The sequence below is a fragment of the Clinocottus analis genome, unplaced genomic scaffold (genome assembly GCF_023055335.1).
Source record: "Clinocottus analis isolate CAN_PGR_092001 unplaced genomic scaffold, fCliAna1.0.p SCAF_32, whole genome shotgun sequence".
In the NCBI taxonomy this organism is placed as follows: domain Eukaryota; kingdom Metazoa; phylum Chordata; class Actinopteri; order Perciformes; family Cottidae; genus Clinocottus; species Clinocottus analis.
The window spans coordinates 4,348-20,516 of NW_027176065.1; the positions used below are offsets into that span (position 1 = coordinate 4,348).

A 16,169-nucleotide genomic window follows, 5' to 3' on the forward strand; every position below is an offset into this window, starting at 1 on the left:
TTCCCTACTTTTCTTGGAGAAAGACCCGCCCTCGCGTGGCATTCGAGGGGCTAGGATTGGTCCGTGCTCACCGACCCGATGCGTTCAGGTCCGTTGACCTGACTAACTAGCTAACGGGACTTTGAATGTTCGAGGGCGATCGCTAAGACCTTAACCGATCGTCTCTGCCTCAACCACAGCCGGGTTTTGCCCAAAGGAAACTGCGTTTGGACGATGTGTTGTCGGAAGAGCCGGAAGAGAAGCTGAATTACAGCAATTGAGACTTTCAGGAGGTGACGAAGTCCCGAGATCTAAACTTACCCGCCATTATTGTTTAGGACGCAATCCTTTGGACCACAGTTCTGTACCGCCAACTCTTTAAGCCCGCCCACTTTTTAGCTGCCCAATCAAATGCCGAGGATTTGGTTTACATCCCTCTTGGAACTGTGCAACGTTCAAATATTCTGTGTTTTTCCGGGGCACGGTAACTTCCGTGTTACTGGGACTTTCAAGGGTTTAGTTGTTTTTTTTTTACAACCGGATGACACCAAAATTTTGGAAGCTACAAATTCAATTATCTTGAAGAGCGCTGAAATTCACGTCCCGAGTTTGTAAGTAACCGTTCTTCCTCCATGGTTCTGTTTTGCCGACGACATTCGGTTCACATAAAGGCAGAAGACAACACACACACACACACACACACACACACACACACACACACACACACACATACTGTACACAAAATGCAGTCACAGAGGAGTGGGATTGCTCAAGCCGGTCGTTTTTCGGGACAGGGCTGAAGTCAGATTAGTGCTCGTCGTCTGTCTGCTTTCACGGAGAAACACGGATAATCCTGTTTAATCCCACCTGCAACGGGATTGGCCACCGCCTAAGACTCTGGCGGCTATTACCCCGAATCCCGGCATTAGACATCGACTACCACACACCTGGGCCGAGAGAGAGAGAAAGAGAGAGAGAGAGAGAGAGAGAGAGCATTTGTTTTGGCAATCCTGCCTTTCGTCCCGCTCGCTAATGGCGCATGTCGAATTGAATTGAATTTAAAGCGAGGGAGGGAAGCAGGAGGATAAGTGGGAGAAGATGAAAATGTAAAAAAAAATACAGCAAGAGGGATTTGGGTAAGGAACGAGACACAGAAAGTGGGGGAATTAAAAAAAAAGAAAAGATGGAGGGAGACGAGCGAAAAGTGAGACAGTGAAAACGGCAGCGAGCGTACTATGAAACCATTTTGACACCATGTGAAAAACACGGAGGAGGACGCAGAAAACCACACGAAACATGCGGCTGGAAGATAAAAACAACAAAGAACAAGAAACGCAGCGTCCTCCCTCGCAATCAAGTCCAAACCCGACGGCCGAGGACATTTTGACATGTGAGAGCAGGGACGGCAGGTGCACACATCAAAAGTGAAAGATGGGTTTTGATTTCGGGGTCTTGGGATTTCTCTTTCTGGCTCTCTGGGAGCCACGTTTCCAACCTCACTTAGCGTAAGTATATTAACAATAAAAAATGTGAATAAATGCTAAATAACACAAAGAAATAAACCGGCAGAATTCTTCATCGGGAGCTCTTCCTCACTCTCCAAGTCGTCATACTCCCATGAATCGATGAATCAAGAGCATATCTTTTACATTTTACATGTTTATAACGCAATTCAACCATAAATATTAACATAAACCATGAATATGATTCGAGAGGACTCGGAAGTGACAAAGAGCTCCCCAACTTATGGAAATATCCATTTTCATATCCCTACGCATGATTAGCGCACCTTTCTGGAAAGCTTACGACCTACAGAATCCGCCAACACCGACAAATCCCTTGTTAGACAAAGCCTCAGCAAAATATTAACCAAATTCCAGCCAAAAAAACTGAAATATGACTTACTTATGGATTCAGTGGATACTTGAGCAGAGCCCCTCTGAGAACCAGAGGCGTTCAAGGTCCAGAAGGTAAGTTAGGGCAACTACGGTTCACGAAATCCACACTAAATTAATTACTAAAAATATTTAACTTCACTTCATCAAAGACAAACTTTTCAGAGATACTGTTAACACATAGTGCTCTTTTATGATGATATGCATAATTAAAAAGAGGAAATACAACCTGGAAGTTTATTCATTTTCGTAATTTCTTTCTATTTTTTTGTATCATCAACCAATAAACCAGTAACACATATACTCATACACGGTTATCGTAACTAGTCTCACAAGTGTTTTCTGTGTATTATACCTTATTTTTTAAATAATTCGAAAAGCCTTTGTGGTTGAGCAGACACTCTGTATTCAGTATGAGTATGCAAACCATTCGAAACTTCTTCGAAAAATGATTAAAGCATTGCCAAAGAGGAGGACACGGGACGAAGAAGTAAGAGCGCTCCAGTTGAACTAACAGAAATGATGTGGAAAATGTGAGTGAAACATATGATATGAATAGACTGTACATAAGAAGTGGACGTAGTCATCGTGACGCCACCCGTTGGTTTGTGGACTGTTATGAAGCTCAGAGTTCAACAGGTTGTTTTCTTAGCAACCGATAAACAGAAGTTACCATGTTGGAGGAGTGACTTGACTTTCCTGTCAATCACAGTAAGCCCCGCCCTAAAGCATACCCTGTTTTAATCAACATTATGCTGTATTGAGATGCCTTGACACTAGAGATCGAGACATAAACTCATGTTTACAATGTTTACTGAGGGAAAACATCAAGAGAGAATTGGAGTCATTTATATAGACTTCTATACAACCAGAGGAGTCGCCCCCTGGTGGTCAGGAGAGAGAATGCAGCTTTAACACATGAGGCATAGACTTCTATACAACCAGAGGAGTCGCCCCCTGGTGGTCAGGAGAGAGAATGCAGCTTTAACACATGAGGCATAGACTTCTATACAACCAGAGGAGTCGCCCCCTGGTGGTCTATAGAGAGAATGCAGCTTTAACACATGAAGCATAGACTTCTATACAACCAGAGGAGTCGCCCCCTGGTGGTCAGGAGAGAGAATGCAGCTTCAACACATGAAGCATAGACTTCTATACAACCAGAGGAGTCGCCCCCTGGTGGTCAGGAGAGAGAATGCAGCTTTAACACATGAGGCATAGACTTCTATACAACCAGAGGAGTCGCCCCCTGGTGGTCAGGAGAGAGAATGCAGCTTTAACACTTGAAGCACAGACTTCTATACAACCAGAGGAGTCGCCCCCTGGTGGTCAGGAGAGAGAATGCAGCTTTAACACATGAGGCATAGACTTCTATACAACCAGAGGAATCGCCCCCTGGTGGTCAGGAGAGAGAATGCAGCTTTAACACATGAGGCATAGACTTCTATACAACCAGAGGAGTCGCCCCCTGGTGGTCAGGAGAGAGAATGCAGCTTTAACACATGAGGCATAGACTTCTATACAACCAGAGGAGTCGCCCCCTGGTGGTCAGGTGAGAGAATGCAGCTTTAACACATGAAACATCGACTTCTATACAACCAGAGGAGTCGCCCCCTGGTGGTCAGGAGAGAGAATGCAGTCGAATGTGACTGCACCTTCCCGGTAGACAACTTTGCTGCTTATCTCACAACCATCAAAGGTGGAGGATAAAAAAATAAAAAAAACAATTGGCGCCATAACAAATGTTGTAAAATCCTGTGTCATTGCGCTGGAAACAGCTGTGTGGCGTCTGATAAGCCTCCAAACTCAGGGATCTATTACTCAAACTGGCCTTCCTGGATTGTATTTCATCTTCCCACCGCTTCCAGAAACACTCCCTCCATCCCACTCCACCCACCCAAAGCCATTTTCAGTCTGAGCACCCAAAAAAAAAACAAAAAAAACCCCACAATGATAAATGGATACACTCATTCTCAGAGAGAGGACGGCGGTGATTCACCGGCGTCATTCTTCAAAGACGGGCCTGCGATAACGAGGGGAAGAAAGAGACGGAGACAAAGGATGACCGCACCTGGGTGTCCGTTTTGGTGACTCAGCCTTTTTTCTTTCTTTCTTTTTTTTTAGACGGCGAACTGACTCACTGCCAGACTGCTGCCTCGTGCCACGGCAACGCAGACAAACAGAGGAGCCCCAGTCTGTTTGGCTTTTACTACATCAAAGATGAAGAAGAAGAAGAAGAAGAAGAAGAAGAAGAAGAAGAAGAAAAAAGGCCTTGAACAAATAATATGTGCTGGACTGCCGGTTTGTTTTACAGCGAGGGTCAAGTGAAACTATTCCAAAGAGGGATAGAAAAGTTTTCTTCGTCGCCTTTGGGACTTGTACTATAAACGTAATTAAAGAACATATTTTTATAATAATAATGTGTGTGGTTTTATTGCCAGAAGCAAAACTATTCCAGTATGAATTAATAATCAACTTTTTGTCTTGAGACTTCTCTTGGCATGCCGCTTGTTTTAAACATGCAAATACAGCCCCAGTTTGAAGCGTGCCGACAAATATTAACGAGGAAATATGTCACGTAGCACCTGAAGACCGATTGATGTGCTCGCCGGACTCAACCAGCTGACTCTACAGATGTGGATTTGTCATGAAATTAAGCTCGAGTGACCTCAAACGTGTCACTTATTCTGTGAAAAAGCCCAACATCTACTGGACGGATTGGTAGTTTAAGTACAGACGTTTCTTCGTTAGCTCACGTTAGCATGTTGGCGCGCTACGATAAGATGTTCCCAACATCCGCCAGTTTGGACTCCGAGAGAAGACGTTCAGCGTTGCTGGGAGAAGTGGGAACCAGTACTTTCGCCCCGGCCTCTCGGCCTGTCGGCCTGGTGGCAACACTGGAGTCAGTGCTGCTGGGCGCCAGCAGGGGGCGGCAGAGCGCCAACACACCGTTTTGCCTTTTCTTCATGAGGCGAGATAGACCACTACCCTGCAGAGCTATTGAGATGAATGGTAATCAGGCTGAAAGGTGGATGTTACAGGAACTGTATCTATCTAAAACTATGAATACTAATTCAATTTAAATTCATGCGACACTGACACAAACTGTCAAAGGCTTAAGTTATGAGAGTTGTTCGATTTTTCACACATTTTTCATGCATTTTCTGGACATTTTGCACACATCAAAACATCAACATTATCAGCTTTCTTCCGAGAAACAGTGCTCTGTTTGTTTTAGGGACAAAACGCTGAAAACAGACATTATTTTGCGCGACAGGCGTAAGTTATAAGTCATAATTACATCCAGCAACAAAGGTTTAGTGGCATAAATAGACAGAAAACAGACTAATACACTATATATGTTGGTTGAAATGTTGTTTTCTGTACACTGAGCAATGATTCGGGGGTTGCATATTTTGTTCTCTCTCTCTCTCTCTTTCTCTCTCTCTCTCTCTCTCTCTCTCTCTCTCTCTCTCTCTTTCTTTCTCTACAAGATTAGGGCTCTGGTGAGTCCAGCTGGGCAATAAAAAACACTTTAACATGCAACTATAAACTCCAGCAGACCTAATTAGAAAGTTGACTCAGATGAGACATGCTGTTACAGTCTCGCCCCATTGGTCCCTCGGGCCTGTCAATCACGGAGGTGACGTAATGCCGTCTGGCTCTTTCGATCCCCCGACACACACACACACACACACACACACACACACACACACACACACACACGCACACACTGAAATTAAATATTTGGACTCAGATTTTATTGCACTTCTGGGTTTTTTTCCAATTTTTTTTTGTTTTAAGTTCCATGTCCGAATACACTGTTGTAAAATGTTTCGACTGAAGGGTAACTTTGATATTTCTCTAACCTGGACCGGCGCAGTGTTGAAGGAGAGCGCTGCAGACGGGGCAGCAATAGAAACGTCAATGTACCTTCACTAAAAGTTGCACAGGCGTTATTATAAGTCTCTGACGACATCGCGGAAAGAACCCAGAGAATCCAAAAAAATGCTCTCGCTCTCGTTTCCTGTGCGTCGTCTTCCGGGAGGCAAGTGATCACACGATAGCAAACAGGAAGTCAAAAGGTAAAGAAAGGAGTTTCATTGCTCTCTCTGGTTCTTTCCGTAATGTCGACAGACACTTGTAATAACAGCCCGAGCCCGTCACAGACCAAAGGACGGACGTAGTTGCTCCAGCGATTCAATTGCAGTCCTTTTCTGCGCCCAGCGTTCTTCTTCAATACTCGTCTTTCTCACTTTTGACAATATAATATGTCGCGTTTCTTGTTCGGTCCCAGTACTTCAAGATATCCTGAAGTTCATTGCACCCACATTTAGGCCACGGCCACAACATACGGGCGAACACAAAGCAACCAGACTCCAGTAGAAAGCTTTCTTTCTTTGTGCAGAGAGTTTGGGATTATTTCTTTTTTTTGCCACTGAAGGCCAACTCAAAGCTTTTTAAAAAGTTGTCTATATCAAATTAGTTTGGGCAACTTTCATATCCAGACTCTGAAACGGCTGCAGAGCTGTGTAATCCTTCCAGCATCACATTGCTTTAACAAACTTATGTTGCTTGAATTCAGGATTTTGTGCACCAGATAGTTTGTGTAAACCAATCAGCTGTCCATCAAATAGATGCATAGTTTTTGTTGTGGTAGGAAATTAAATTAAAAAGTTTGTGGACGAAGACCAGGAGACGGTGCTGACAAAAAGCACAGAGACACAGGTGTTGCTAAACAAGCTGATACTTTATATGTATTACTTATATTTTGTACTTTATTATTTGTTTTTTACCTAATTCACCTAGTCCCGCCCCACTGTGCTGTGATTGGTTAGTACCACTGTGGTGTGATTGGAGGATTATCTGGCAATAGATATGCTTTCCTACAACTAGAGCAAAGACAAGAGTCTTTGGTATGAACAAAGTTATATGAACTCATTTAGCGTCTGTCTAGCTTGCTAGCTTCCTAGCGCCGCCATGATTTCACGCTACACTGGTTACAGAAAATGAAGCCGATCATGTGGCGATAGAAATGAGCTTTCCTGCGCTGTAACGAGAGCGTGTGGATGAAGCATCAAGTTCTCTGATTTCACTCATTTTGCAGCTGGTTAATTAGCTAGCTAGCTTACTAATTCCACCACGATTTCATGCTACACTGGTTACAGAAAATGGGGCCGAAAATGAAGCTCAAGATGTAGTAACAGCGATGTAACTTTCAACACTATAACAAGAACAGCTGGCTAGTTAGCTACCTGCTAAATGAGTGTAATCAAACAACTTAATGCTGGCTATTTAGCTAGCTAGCTTACTAATTCCACTTCGATTTCGTACTTCACTGGTTACAAAAAATGGAGCCCAAAATGAAGCTGAACATGTAACGACAAGAGCAGCTGGCTAGTTAGCTAGCTGCTAAATTAGTGAATTTAAACAACTTAATGCTGGCTAGTTAGCTAGCTAGCTAGCTTATTAATTCCACCATGAGTTCATGCTTCACTGGTGACAGAAAATGAGACAGTCGAGGCAACGAGAACTGTCCAATCACAGCACAGTCGTACCAGCCAATCACAGCACAGTAGGGGGCGGGACCAGGTGTCGCCAACCGAGAGCATATTTTGGATCTTGGCACACATGAATGGATTTATATTCAATAAAAATAAATGCCATTTGGTTTGTGAGAATCAGATTTTTAACTAATGATTCATTATTATCACATTATTGATTTTTGAGCACAATTCAGGGAATAATGCAAAAACTCTTTCTTCGCCAAATGCTGAGTAATGTAAATTAATATAGATAGATGAATACATAGATAGATGGATAAAGAGATAGAGAGAGATAAATAGATGGATAGATAGATAGATAGATAGATAGATAGATAGATAGATAGATAGATAGATAGATAGATAGATAGATACTTTAATAATCCTGCAAAGAGAAAAGGTAAGCCTCGTAGAAATGCACAATATATACAACAAATATAATATAATAATATTAAATTAACATTAATACAGCAAACAAAACAATACATGCTGCACACAGAGCTCTCAGCAGCAATACATCATATTTATAAGAGATTATTTTATTTTCTTGAGCTGATTTAACTTAATGAAAACATGCAAAACTGTTAATAATGTGTCATCTTGACATTAGCACTGTCATCTGTTTCCTCTTGTCTGTGTGCGAGAGAGAGAGAGAGAGAGAGAGAGAGAGAGAGAGAGAGAGAGAGAGAGAGAGAGAGAGAGAGAGAGAGAGAGAGAGAGAGACACTGAGAAATCCCTTGAGACAGGCGGATAGAGAGAATGGAGAGAGAGAGAGAGAGAGAGAGAGAGAGAGAGAGAGAGAGAGAGAGGACCAGACAGACCTCCCTTCGCAGTTTAGTCGCCGGTCGCTCGGCTGGAAAACACGAGCTTCGCGTCTGAGCGAGCGGAAGCGGACATTTAAAGTACAGTTAGTTTTTTCGCAGCGGGCGGATAGAGAGACCGACACGGTCCGGAGGAAGAGGAGGAGGAAGCCGAAGAGAGGAGGAGGAGGAGGAGAGAGAGAACCGAGACGGGAGGAGCACGGACGGCTCGGAGGGGAAGCAGAGGAGGCTGGGGAGAAAAGCGGAGAAAAAAGGGAGGATTTTTCGGGGGGAGTTTGGTGCGAACGTGCGAATGTGTGTTCCTCTCCTTCTTCCGATCGCTTTCTCTTCTCCAGCCTCCCCCTCTCTCTCTCTCTTTCTCTCTCTCACACACACTCCCCCGTAGTCTTCCTCGTCTGGAGTATTAATGTCTGGTTTTAGGAGGCTTTAAATGTTGAACTTGATGGGTGTTTTAAACTCCACCTCCGCCAATGTCTCCTGTACTTGTAACTGCAAGCGCTTCACCTCCCTCCAGAGCATGGAAATCAGTAAGTAACGTTACTTTTTGTTTGTATGTTCTTGCTGTCTGGGCCTTTTTAAACACATCAATATATATTTTTGTTTTACCTCAATGTCATTCTGAATGTATTCCATGTAAGTTACGGTGTGTTAAGTTTTCTCCTTTTTCCTGTAACGTCAAGTTTGCTGAATCGCAAACGTCAGCTTAATTAAAAAAAAGACGATATATCTTCTTCTCCTCCGAGAAACCACGTTTAAAAAATATGCATGTATATATATATATATATATATATATATATATATATATATATATATATATATATATATATATATATATATATATATATATATATATATATAATATGTGTGATTTATAAGGCTGGATTTAAAAAAAAAAAATTCTGGTAAAACCCGTCTGTGATTATTTAGAGCTGGATTTTGAACTTGAACCAAAACCGCAGAGCGTCCCGTCTCTTCCGCAGAGCCGGAGGGGGAAACGGAGCTCCTGCTTGTGCTTCTCATCGCTTTCACAGCTGCTTTCTTCTTCTTCTTCTTCTTCTTCTTCTTCTTCTTCTTTAAAATGAGTTGTGAAAAGCTGCAGTTTCACAGACTTCAGGGTGACGTGTTCGGGGTTCTAGAACCTTTGGCGGTGCGTTTGATCTTCGCTACATTCAGCGGAGAGAGAGAGGAAGAAAAGCTCTTTCTCGGTGGTGTTTTTTCTTTAATTTTTCAAACGTTAAAACATCAGAAACAGTAAGTGCTCTCTCCTGTGAATGGATTCAAAGTAGCAGGAAGTTTCCTCGCAGGACTGCGAGCCGGGCCGCGGGCAGGAGGGTTCGCTCCTCCGGCAGCGAGCTGGAAGTTTTGTCGCCGCTTCGTCATTCGAGCAAAGCGGAGCCAGACGTCTGTCTAGCCGTCTGCCGGCGCGCGCGCGCGCGCGCGTGCGTGAGCTGGTGTGTGCTCGCGCGAGCGCCCGTGTTCATGTGTGTGGTCGTAACCGGGAAATCCCTGTTTATGTGTGCACAGTGTGTTTATGTTCATATATGTGAATGTATATGTATTTATACATATACACCCATCTGTATACATATATGTATATATTTATACAGATGGATGTATATGCATATGTATGTATATATAAATGTATATGAATGTATATGGATATATACATATATATGCATACATCCATATACATATGGATATGTATGTATATATATATGTATATGGATGTGTGTGTATATATATTTTTATATATATATATAGCATGTGCACGCACATTTATATATATACATCAATCAATATATATGTATACATAGTATCAATATATATATATATATATATATATATATATATATATATATTATTTGTATCAACATATATATGTATATATTGTGTAGCTTTTTCTTTTTGTGAACGGTCAGGGGTTCTAGACCAACTAAGGACTCCAATGCTGGCAAGTATAGTCCTGTTTGTGTGTGTGTGTGTGTGTGTGTGCGTGCGTGCGTGCGTGTGTGTGTGCGTGTGTGTGTTTAGACATACCCATGTCATAATATCGTCAGTAAAACATGTCTCCCTGCTCCAGTTCCCCCAGTTCAATGTGTTGAATCCAGACGTCTGGTCCTGCAGGAATACTCCTCACTATCGTCTCTAATCATTAATCATTAAATGTAACTCATTAAATGTAACTTTATGACACGTTTTGGAGCGTTAAGTCACCTTCTATACACCTTTCATGCACATGTACCGACCCCTTGCTACCTGAGATTTATTTAGAAACACATCGTTCAGATGGTTTGATGCTCATTGTGATTTTCCAGTTTTTAGATTCGGAAGAAAAAAATCACTGAAAACACAGTGACTAATGTGTGTGTGTGTGAGTGTGTGTGTGTGTGTGTGGGAGTGAGTGTGTCTGTGAAGGGTTCATGCCGGTGTCATCAGTCATTTATTTACCGCGCAGCTACACTGGAAATAGCGTTCGTCCCGAGCAGACCTGCCGGTAAGCAGAGCGACCACATGTACACTTAGCGGGTCCCCATGAATCTAAACAGGTGGAACAAGATAAGAATGCAGACACACACACACACACACACACACACACACACACACACACACACACACACACACACACACGATTCCTCTGTCTGAGAGCAGACATGATGTTTAGTCTGGAAGACAGAGGGAGGGAAACAGATAAACCAAAGGAGGGGAGCGAGGGCGAGGACTGCAGAACACGGAGCGGGGAGGAGGGAATGTGTCGAAACTTAGAGGGTAAAAAAAAAGAAAAGGAAACAAGATGTCGGCCCCAAAAAAAACCCCAAAAACGCTGAAAATAAAAAAGCGGGAAAACAGTGGATTGAAGATGGCGTCGGGAGTCGTGTGCAGGACTAACGATGCATCGGCGTGTTTATGTATGTGTGCGAAAGCAGGATTAGGTTTTGAACCACCGGCCCCGGCCGTACGGGACGTTATGCAGCGGAGCGTGACGGTGGGAAGATGAAAGACGCACGGAAGAGGAGGAGGAGGAGGAGGAGGAGGAAAAAGTACAACTCGTGGATAATCCACGTTACAACACACTCGAGATGCGGCGATCAAAGGACGGCGGGGGAGAAAGACAGCAAAGCCGGAGGTCTCCCCGGGTCACAGCCGGAGAATATGTCGAAATAAAACGTCCAGATCTGAGCGTGAGAGGATCTCGCTGTGCAACGAGACATCTGATAGGAGGAGCAGCAACAAACACGATGTGGCAAATGAGGATTATCTGCAATCAGCATTTTTAATCTAGAAAACCCAAAAGCAAAATAGCTACAAACACGGCGCTTAGCTAACGGAAGATAGCAACACGACTAGCCGAGTCGCGTAAAGGAGTCGCGTAAAGGTCGCTCTCTTTATTTATCTTCATGATCTTTATGATCTTTATTTTTAAACAACACAGCAGAACACATCAGGAAATCATATAATCTTGGAACGTTGTCGCAGAATATATATATATATATATTATATATATATATATATGAAATCATATAAAATAAATAAAATACAAGTAAAAGAATAAAGTTACATTTAAACACCCAAATAACTAAAGTACATCAAAAATAAATAAAGTACATCATAAATAAATATCAAGTACATCAAAATAAAAAAATAAAATAAATAATAAAATGAAATAAATAAAATAAAATAAACACAAAAATATGAAATCAATAAAATCAATAAACACAATAATATGAAATAAATAAAATAAAATAAACACAATAATATGAAATCAATAAAATAAATAAACACAATAATATGAAATAAATAAAATAAATAAGGGTAGATTGGTATATTTTATTGTGCGTGAGAACAGGCATCTAATATTAAATCTCCATCTCTTGCACCTGCAACAGCTGGATTAAAAAGCATCCTACGTCGCAATCCAGAGTCTCGGCGTCGCCATCCCGCCGGTCCGTCCCGCCCGTCGCCGCTCACCTGGACCCGTGACGCAGGACGCGTACCTGTTGCGCCCCCTCTGGCGCGAGAGAGAACAACACACACGTACGCAGGAACACATCTGTTCTTCTGAGCGGCAGACATCCCTAGTCAAAGCACATGACATCATCATTACTCACGGACTGGCCGTGTGTGTGTGTGTGTGTGTGTGTGTGTGTGTGTGTGTGTGTGTGTGTGTGTGTGTGTGTGTGTGTGTGTGTGTGCAGTGAAGTCATCGCTTGTATCAGTTCTTAAGGATCGCTTCGTACCAGCAGCTCAGTTTCCCTGTACATTTGTTGCTACATGTCTGGCAGTCACGACACCTCCACAGTCTGTCTCTGTAGCCAACATAAATGTTGTCTGAGCGTGTGTGTGTGTGTGTGTGCGTGTGTGTGTGTGTGAGTGTGTGTGTGTGTGTGTGTGTGTGTGTGAGAGTTCAGCTGGAGGGTAGCGGTATTTATTTTGATAATTGAATTCGAGGAAAAGAGTCAGAGTGTTCCTGAAGTGGACGGGGGGTGTGCGGCGTCGGGCACAGGGAGGACACGCTGTGACTGAGCTTTTCTTCTTCCTCTGCTGCTGAGCACACATTCCTGGAGTTGTCAAGTCACACGTTTGATTCCTGCAACAACCCGTGTGCCCGCGAGCAAACCACAGAAGCGCTACTTTTTTTTTTTTGCATCTGGGTTTGATAGTTTAGGGAAAGGTCGGATGAGATTGCAACTTGTTGTAATGAGGAGAGCAGTAAAAGATATAAAGCTTTCTTCATTGAATTATTTTGTCTGCAAACTTTCACTGAGGCCTTTTAGCATGTGCCGTTACTTCCGTTAGCGTTACTTCCGTTAGCCTTACTTCCGTTATCGTTACTTCTGTTAGCGTTACTTCTGTTAGCGTTACTTCTGTTAGCGTTACTTCCGTTAGCGTTACTTCCGTTAGCGTTACTTCCGTTAGTCTTACTTTTGTTAGCCTTACTTTCGTTATCGTTACTTCTGTTAGCCTTACTTCCATTAGCCTTACTTCCGTTATCGTTACTTTCGTTATCGTTACTTCTGTTAGCCTTACTTCCATTAGCCTTACTTCCGTTATCGTTACTTCCGTTATCGTTACTTCCGTTATCGTTACTTCCGTAAGCCTTACTTTCGTTAGCCTTACTTCCGTTAGCCTTACTTCCGTTGTTGTTACTTACGTCAGCGTTACTTCCGTTATCGTTACTTCCGTTATCGTTACTTCCGTTAGCCTCACTTTCGTTAGCCTTACTTTCGTTGTTGTTACTTACGTCAGCGTTACTTACGTTAGCGTTACTTACGTTAGCGTTACTTACGTTAGCGTTACTTACGTTAGCGTTACTTACGTTAGCGCTACTTACGTTAGCGCTACTTACGTTAGCGTTACTTACGTTAGCGCTACTTACGTTAGCGCTACTTACGTTAGCGCTACTTACGTTAGCGTTACTTACGTTTGAGCGAGACATTTGTCGAAAAAGATGATTTTCAGAACACAATAGAAGTTTCTAGTTCATGTTAACAATTCAAGCAGCAACAATAAACAATTCTGTATTTTTAGCTTGAAAAACACGACATGAAGTCGCTCTTCCAGCTGAGATGCGTCTTTGTGTGTCTTTGTGTTATTGTGTCACCGTCGTGTGTCACAGGCGTCTCCGTGTACGCATGCTGCTCACACAGAGACACCGTTTACTAATCAGCCGGAAAAAAACAAGAACAGCGTCCCCCTTTTTCCCTTTAAAAAAAAAATACAGTTTCACTTTCACTACACATCCTGAGGCAAGCGGCGTGCAACTTTGTCTCTGATCGCTCACCAGAACGAGCAACTTTATCTCCCACCGCCGCTCGTCAGGGAGACACAACAAACGGAAAGAAGTCGAGGAGACGTTCAGGCGCACCCAGCACTGTTGGAAGCGGCGGTTTCTTGTTCATCCTCTTTTTGTGTCATTATAGTCGGTTTATTTTGGTAAAATGTTTCGGGGATCTATAGTTGCTGAGGCAACAAAGTCACGGTTTCGTGGTCAGGGTTGTGATACTGAATGGCGGTTGTTGAGGAGCCGTGTCGGCCCACACAAACGCTTTGTGTTGCCTTTTTTTTTTTTCACCAACACCTCAAACAAGTATTTAAACCGCCCTGGTGTCAGTGTGTGTCTACAGAGGTTAATTCACAAAATTCAAAGGATTATGAAATAGAAAAAGATTAGGGATTATTCCATTAATAGTTTTAAATATGCATTATTAGAGCTTAGAGCTGGTGTTGTGAAGTTAAGCAGGTCATAACTTCCTCTGTAATATCCATTTCATGTTGCTGTGAAAACATTTTTAATAGACGACACTTCACACATCACAATGACGTCATCATTTACCTTCTAATAAGAAAACCCAACGTCACCGAACAGAACCTCCAGGTGTTCGTTAGTGGATTCATAGATTTATGATTACAATGTAGCGATGGATGGATGGATGGATGGATGGATGGATAGATGGATAGATAGATGGATGGATGAATGGATGGATGAATAGATGGATGGATGGATGGATGGATGAATAGATGGATGAATGGATGGATGAATAGATGGATGGATGGATGGATGAATAGATGGATGGATGGATGGATGGATGGATGAATAGATGGATGGATGGATGGATGGATGGATGAATGGATGAATAGATGGATGGATAGATGGATGAATAGATGAATGGATGGATAGACGGATTGATGGATGGATGGATAGATGGATGAATAAATGGTTTGATAGATGGATGGATGGATGAATAGATGGTTGGATAGATGGATGAATAGATGAATGGATGGATAGATGGATTGATGGATGGATGGATAGATGGATGAATAAATGGTTTGATAGATGGTTTGTTTGATGGATGGATGGTTGGATAGATGGATGGATGGATAGATGGATAGATGGATGTATACATGAATAGATGAATGGATGGATGGATGGATGGATGGATGGATGGTTGGATGGATGGATGGATGGATGGATGGATGGTTGGATAGATGGATGGATGGATGGATGAATAGATGAATGGATGGATAAATGGATGGATAGATGAATGGATGGATAAATGGATGGATGGATAGATGAATGGATGGATAAATGGATGGATAGATGAATGGATGGATAAATGGATGGATGGATAGATGGATGGATGTTTTTTTCAAGGGAGAAAGTTTGTGGCAGCAGAGTAAAACACATCTTCTAATAATCTATTCAACAAATCAGCAGAACGTATTAAATTTAAGAACATTTCAGGATAAAGAAGTCAAAGCAGTGTACATGAAGTTTAAATCAGTGGAATATAAGTATGTACAGTAACTAAACAACATGAAAATGAAATAATACTCCAGGACGATACATTTATTTGTCGATTACAATCTAAAGTGTAAAGAATCGGAAGCGCTGGAGTAAAGAAGCTCAGAGCTCGTGTTTACTCAAAGGAGACACGTTGCCACGTTGCCACGTTGCCACGTTGCCACGTTGCCACACAGAAAACAAGCAAGAAGCGAGACAAGAGTTTGATTCCGTCGTGCTGTTTCAGACGTTTGTGCTTTTAATTCTCATTGATTGAGTTTTATTCTTCTCTCGCCGCTCACTCAGTGAATCATGGAAATGAAGCGACGGCGTCTGGCGGCCCTCCTAGACGTATTATGTAAGCCCCTCTCCGTCTGGCTGCCTCGCCGCGCCGTGCGTGTCCGCGCGCACGAGTCCGCCTGCGTTTGTCTGTTCATTTCCTGTGTGTGTGATGTTGTGATAGTCAGTTGAGGATTTGTACAATTATATATATATATTTTAAAAAAGAAATCTGTTTTACTTTTGCTTTTTCTCACGGTGAAGAAGAGCGGGAGATAAAATGTTTACAAAAGCCTTGTGTAGATCAAACTCCGGCCTTTTGTGTTGCCTTTTTTCTTTTTTCTTTTTTTTGATTGACAGCTGGCGTCGTCCC

General features: G+C 42.5%; 1 protein-coding gene across 1 annotated transcript in view; it reads left to right on the forward strand.

Annotated features, from left to right (window-relative positions):
• Positions 1 to 8,238: 8,238 nt before the first annotated feature.
• pmepa1 (prostate transmembrane protein, androgen induced 1) overlaps positions 8,239 to 16,169 on the forward strand; it is a 30,288-nt gene continuing 22,357 nt past the window's right edge. The window contains exon 1 of the mRNA XM_068595773.1: positions 8,239 to 8,765. Coding sequence (XP_068451874.1) covers positions 8,669 to 8,765 — 97 coding nt within the window. The 5' untranslated portion in view covers positions 8,239 to 8,668. The remainder of the gene's footprint in view (positions 8,766 to 16,169) is intronic.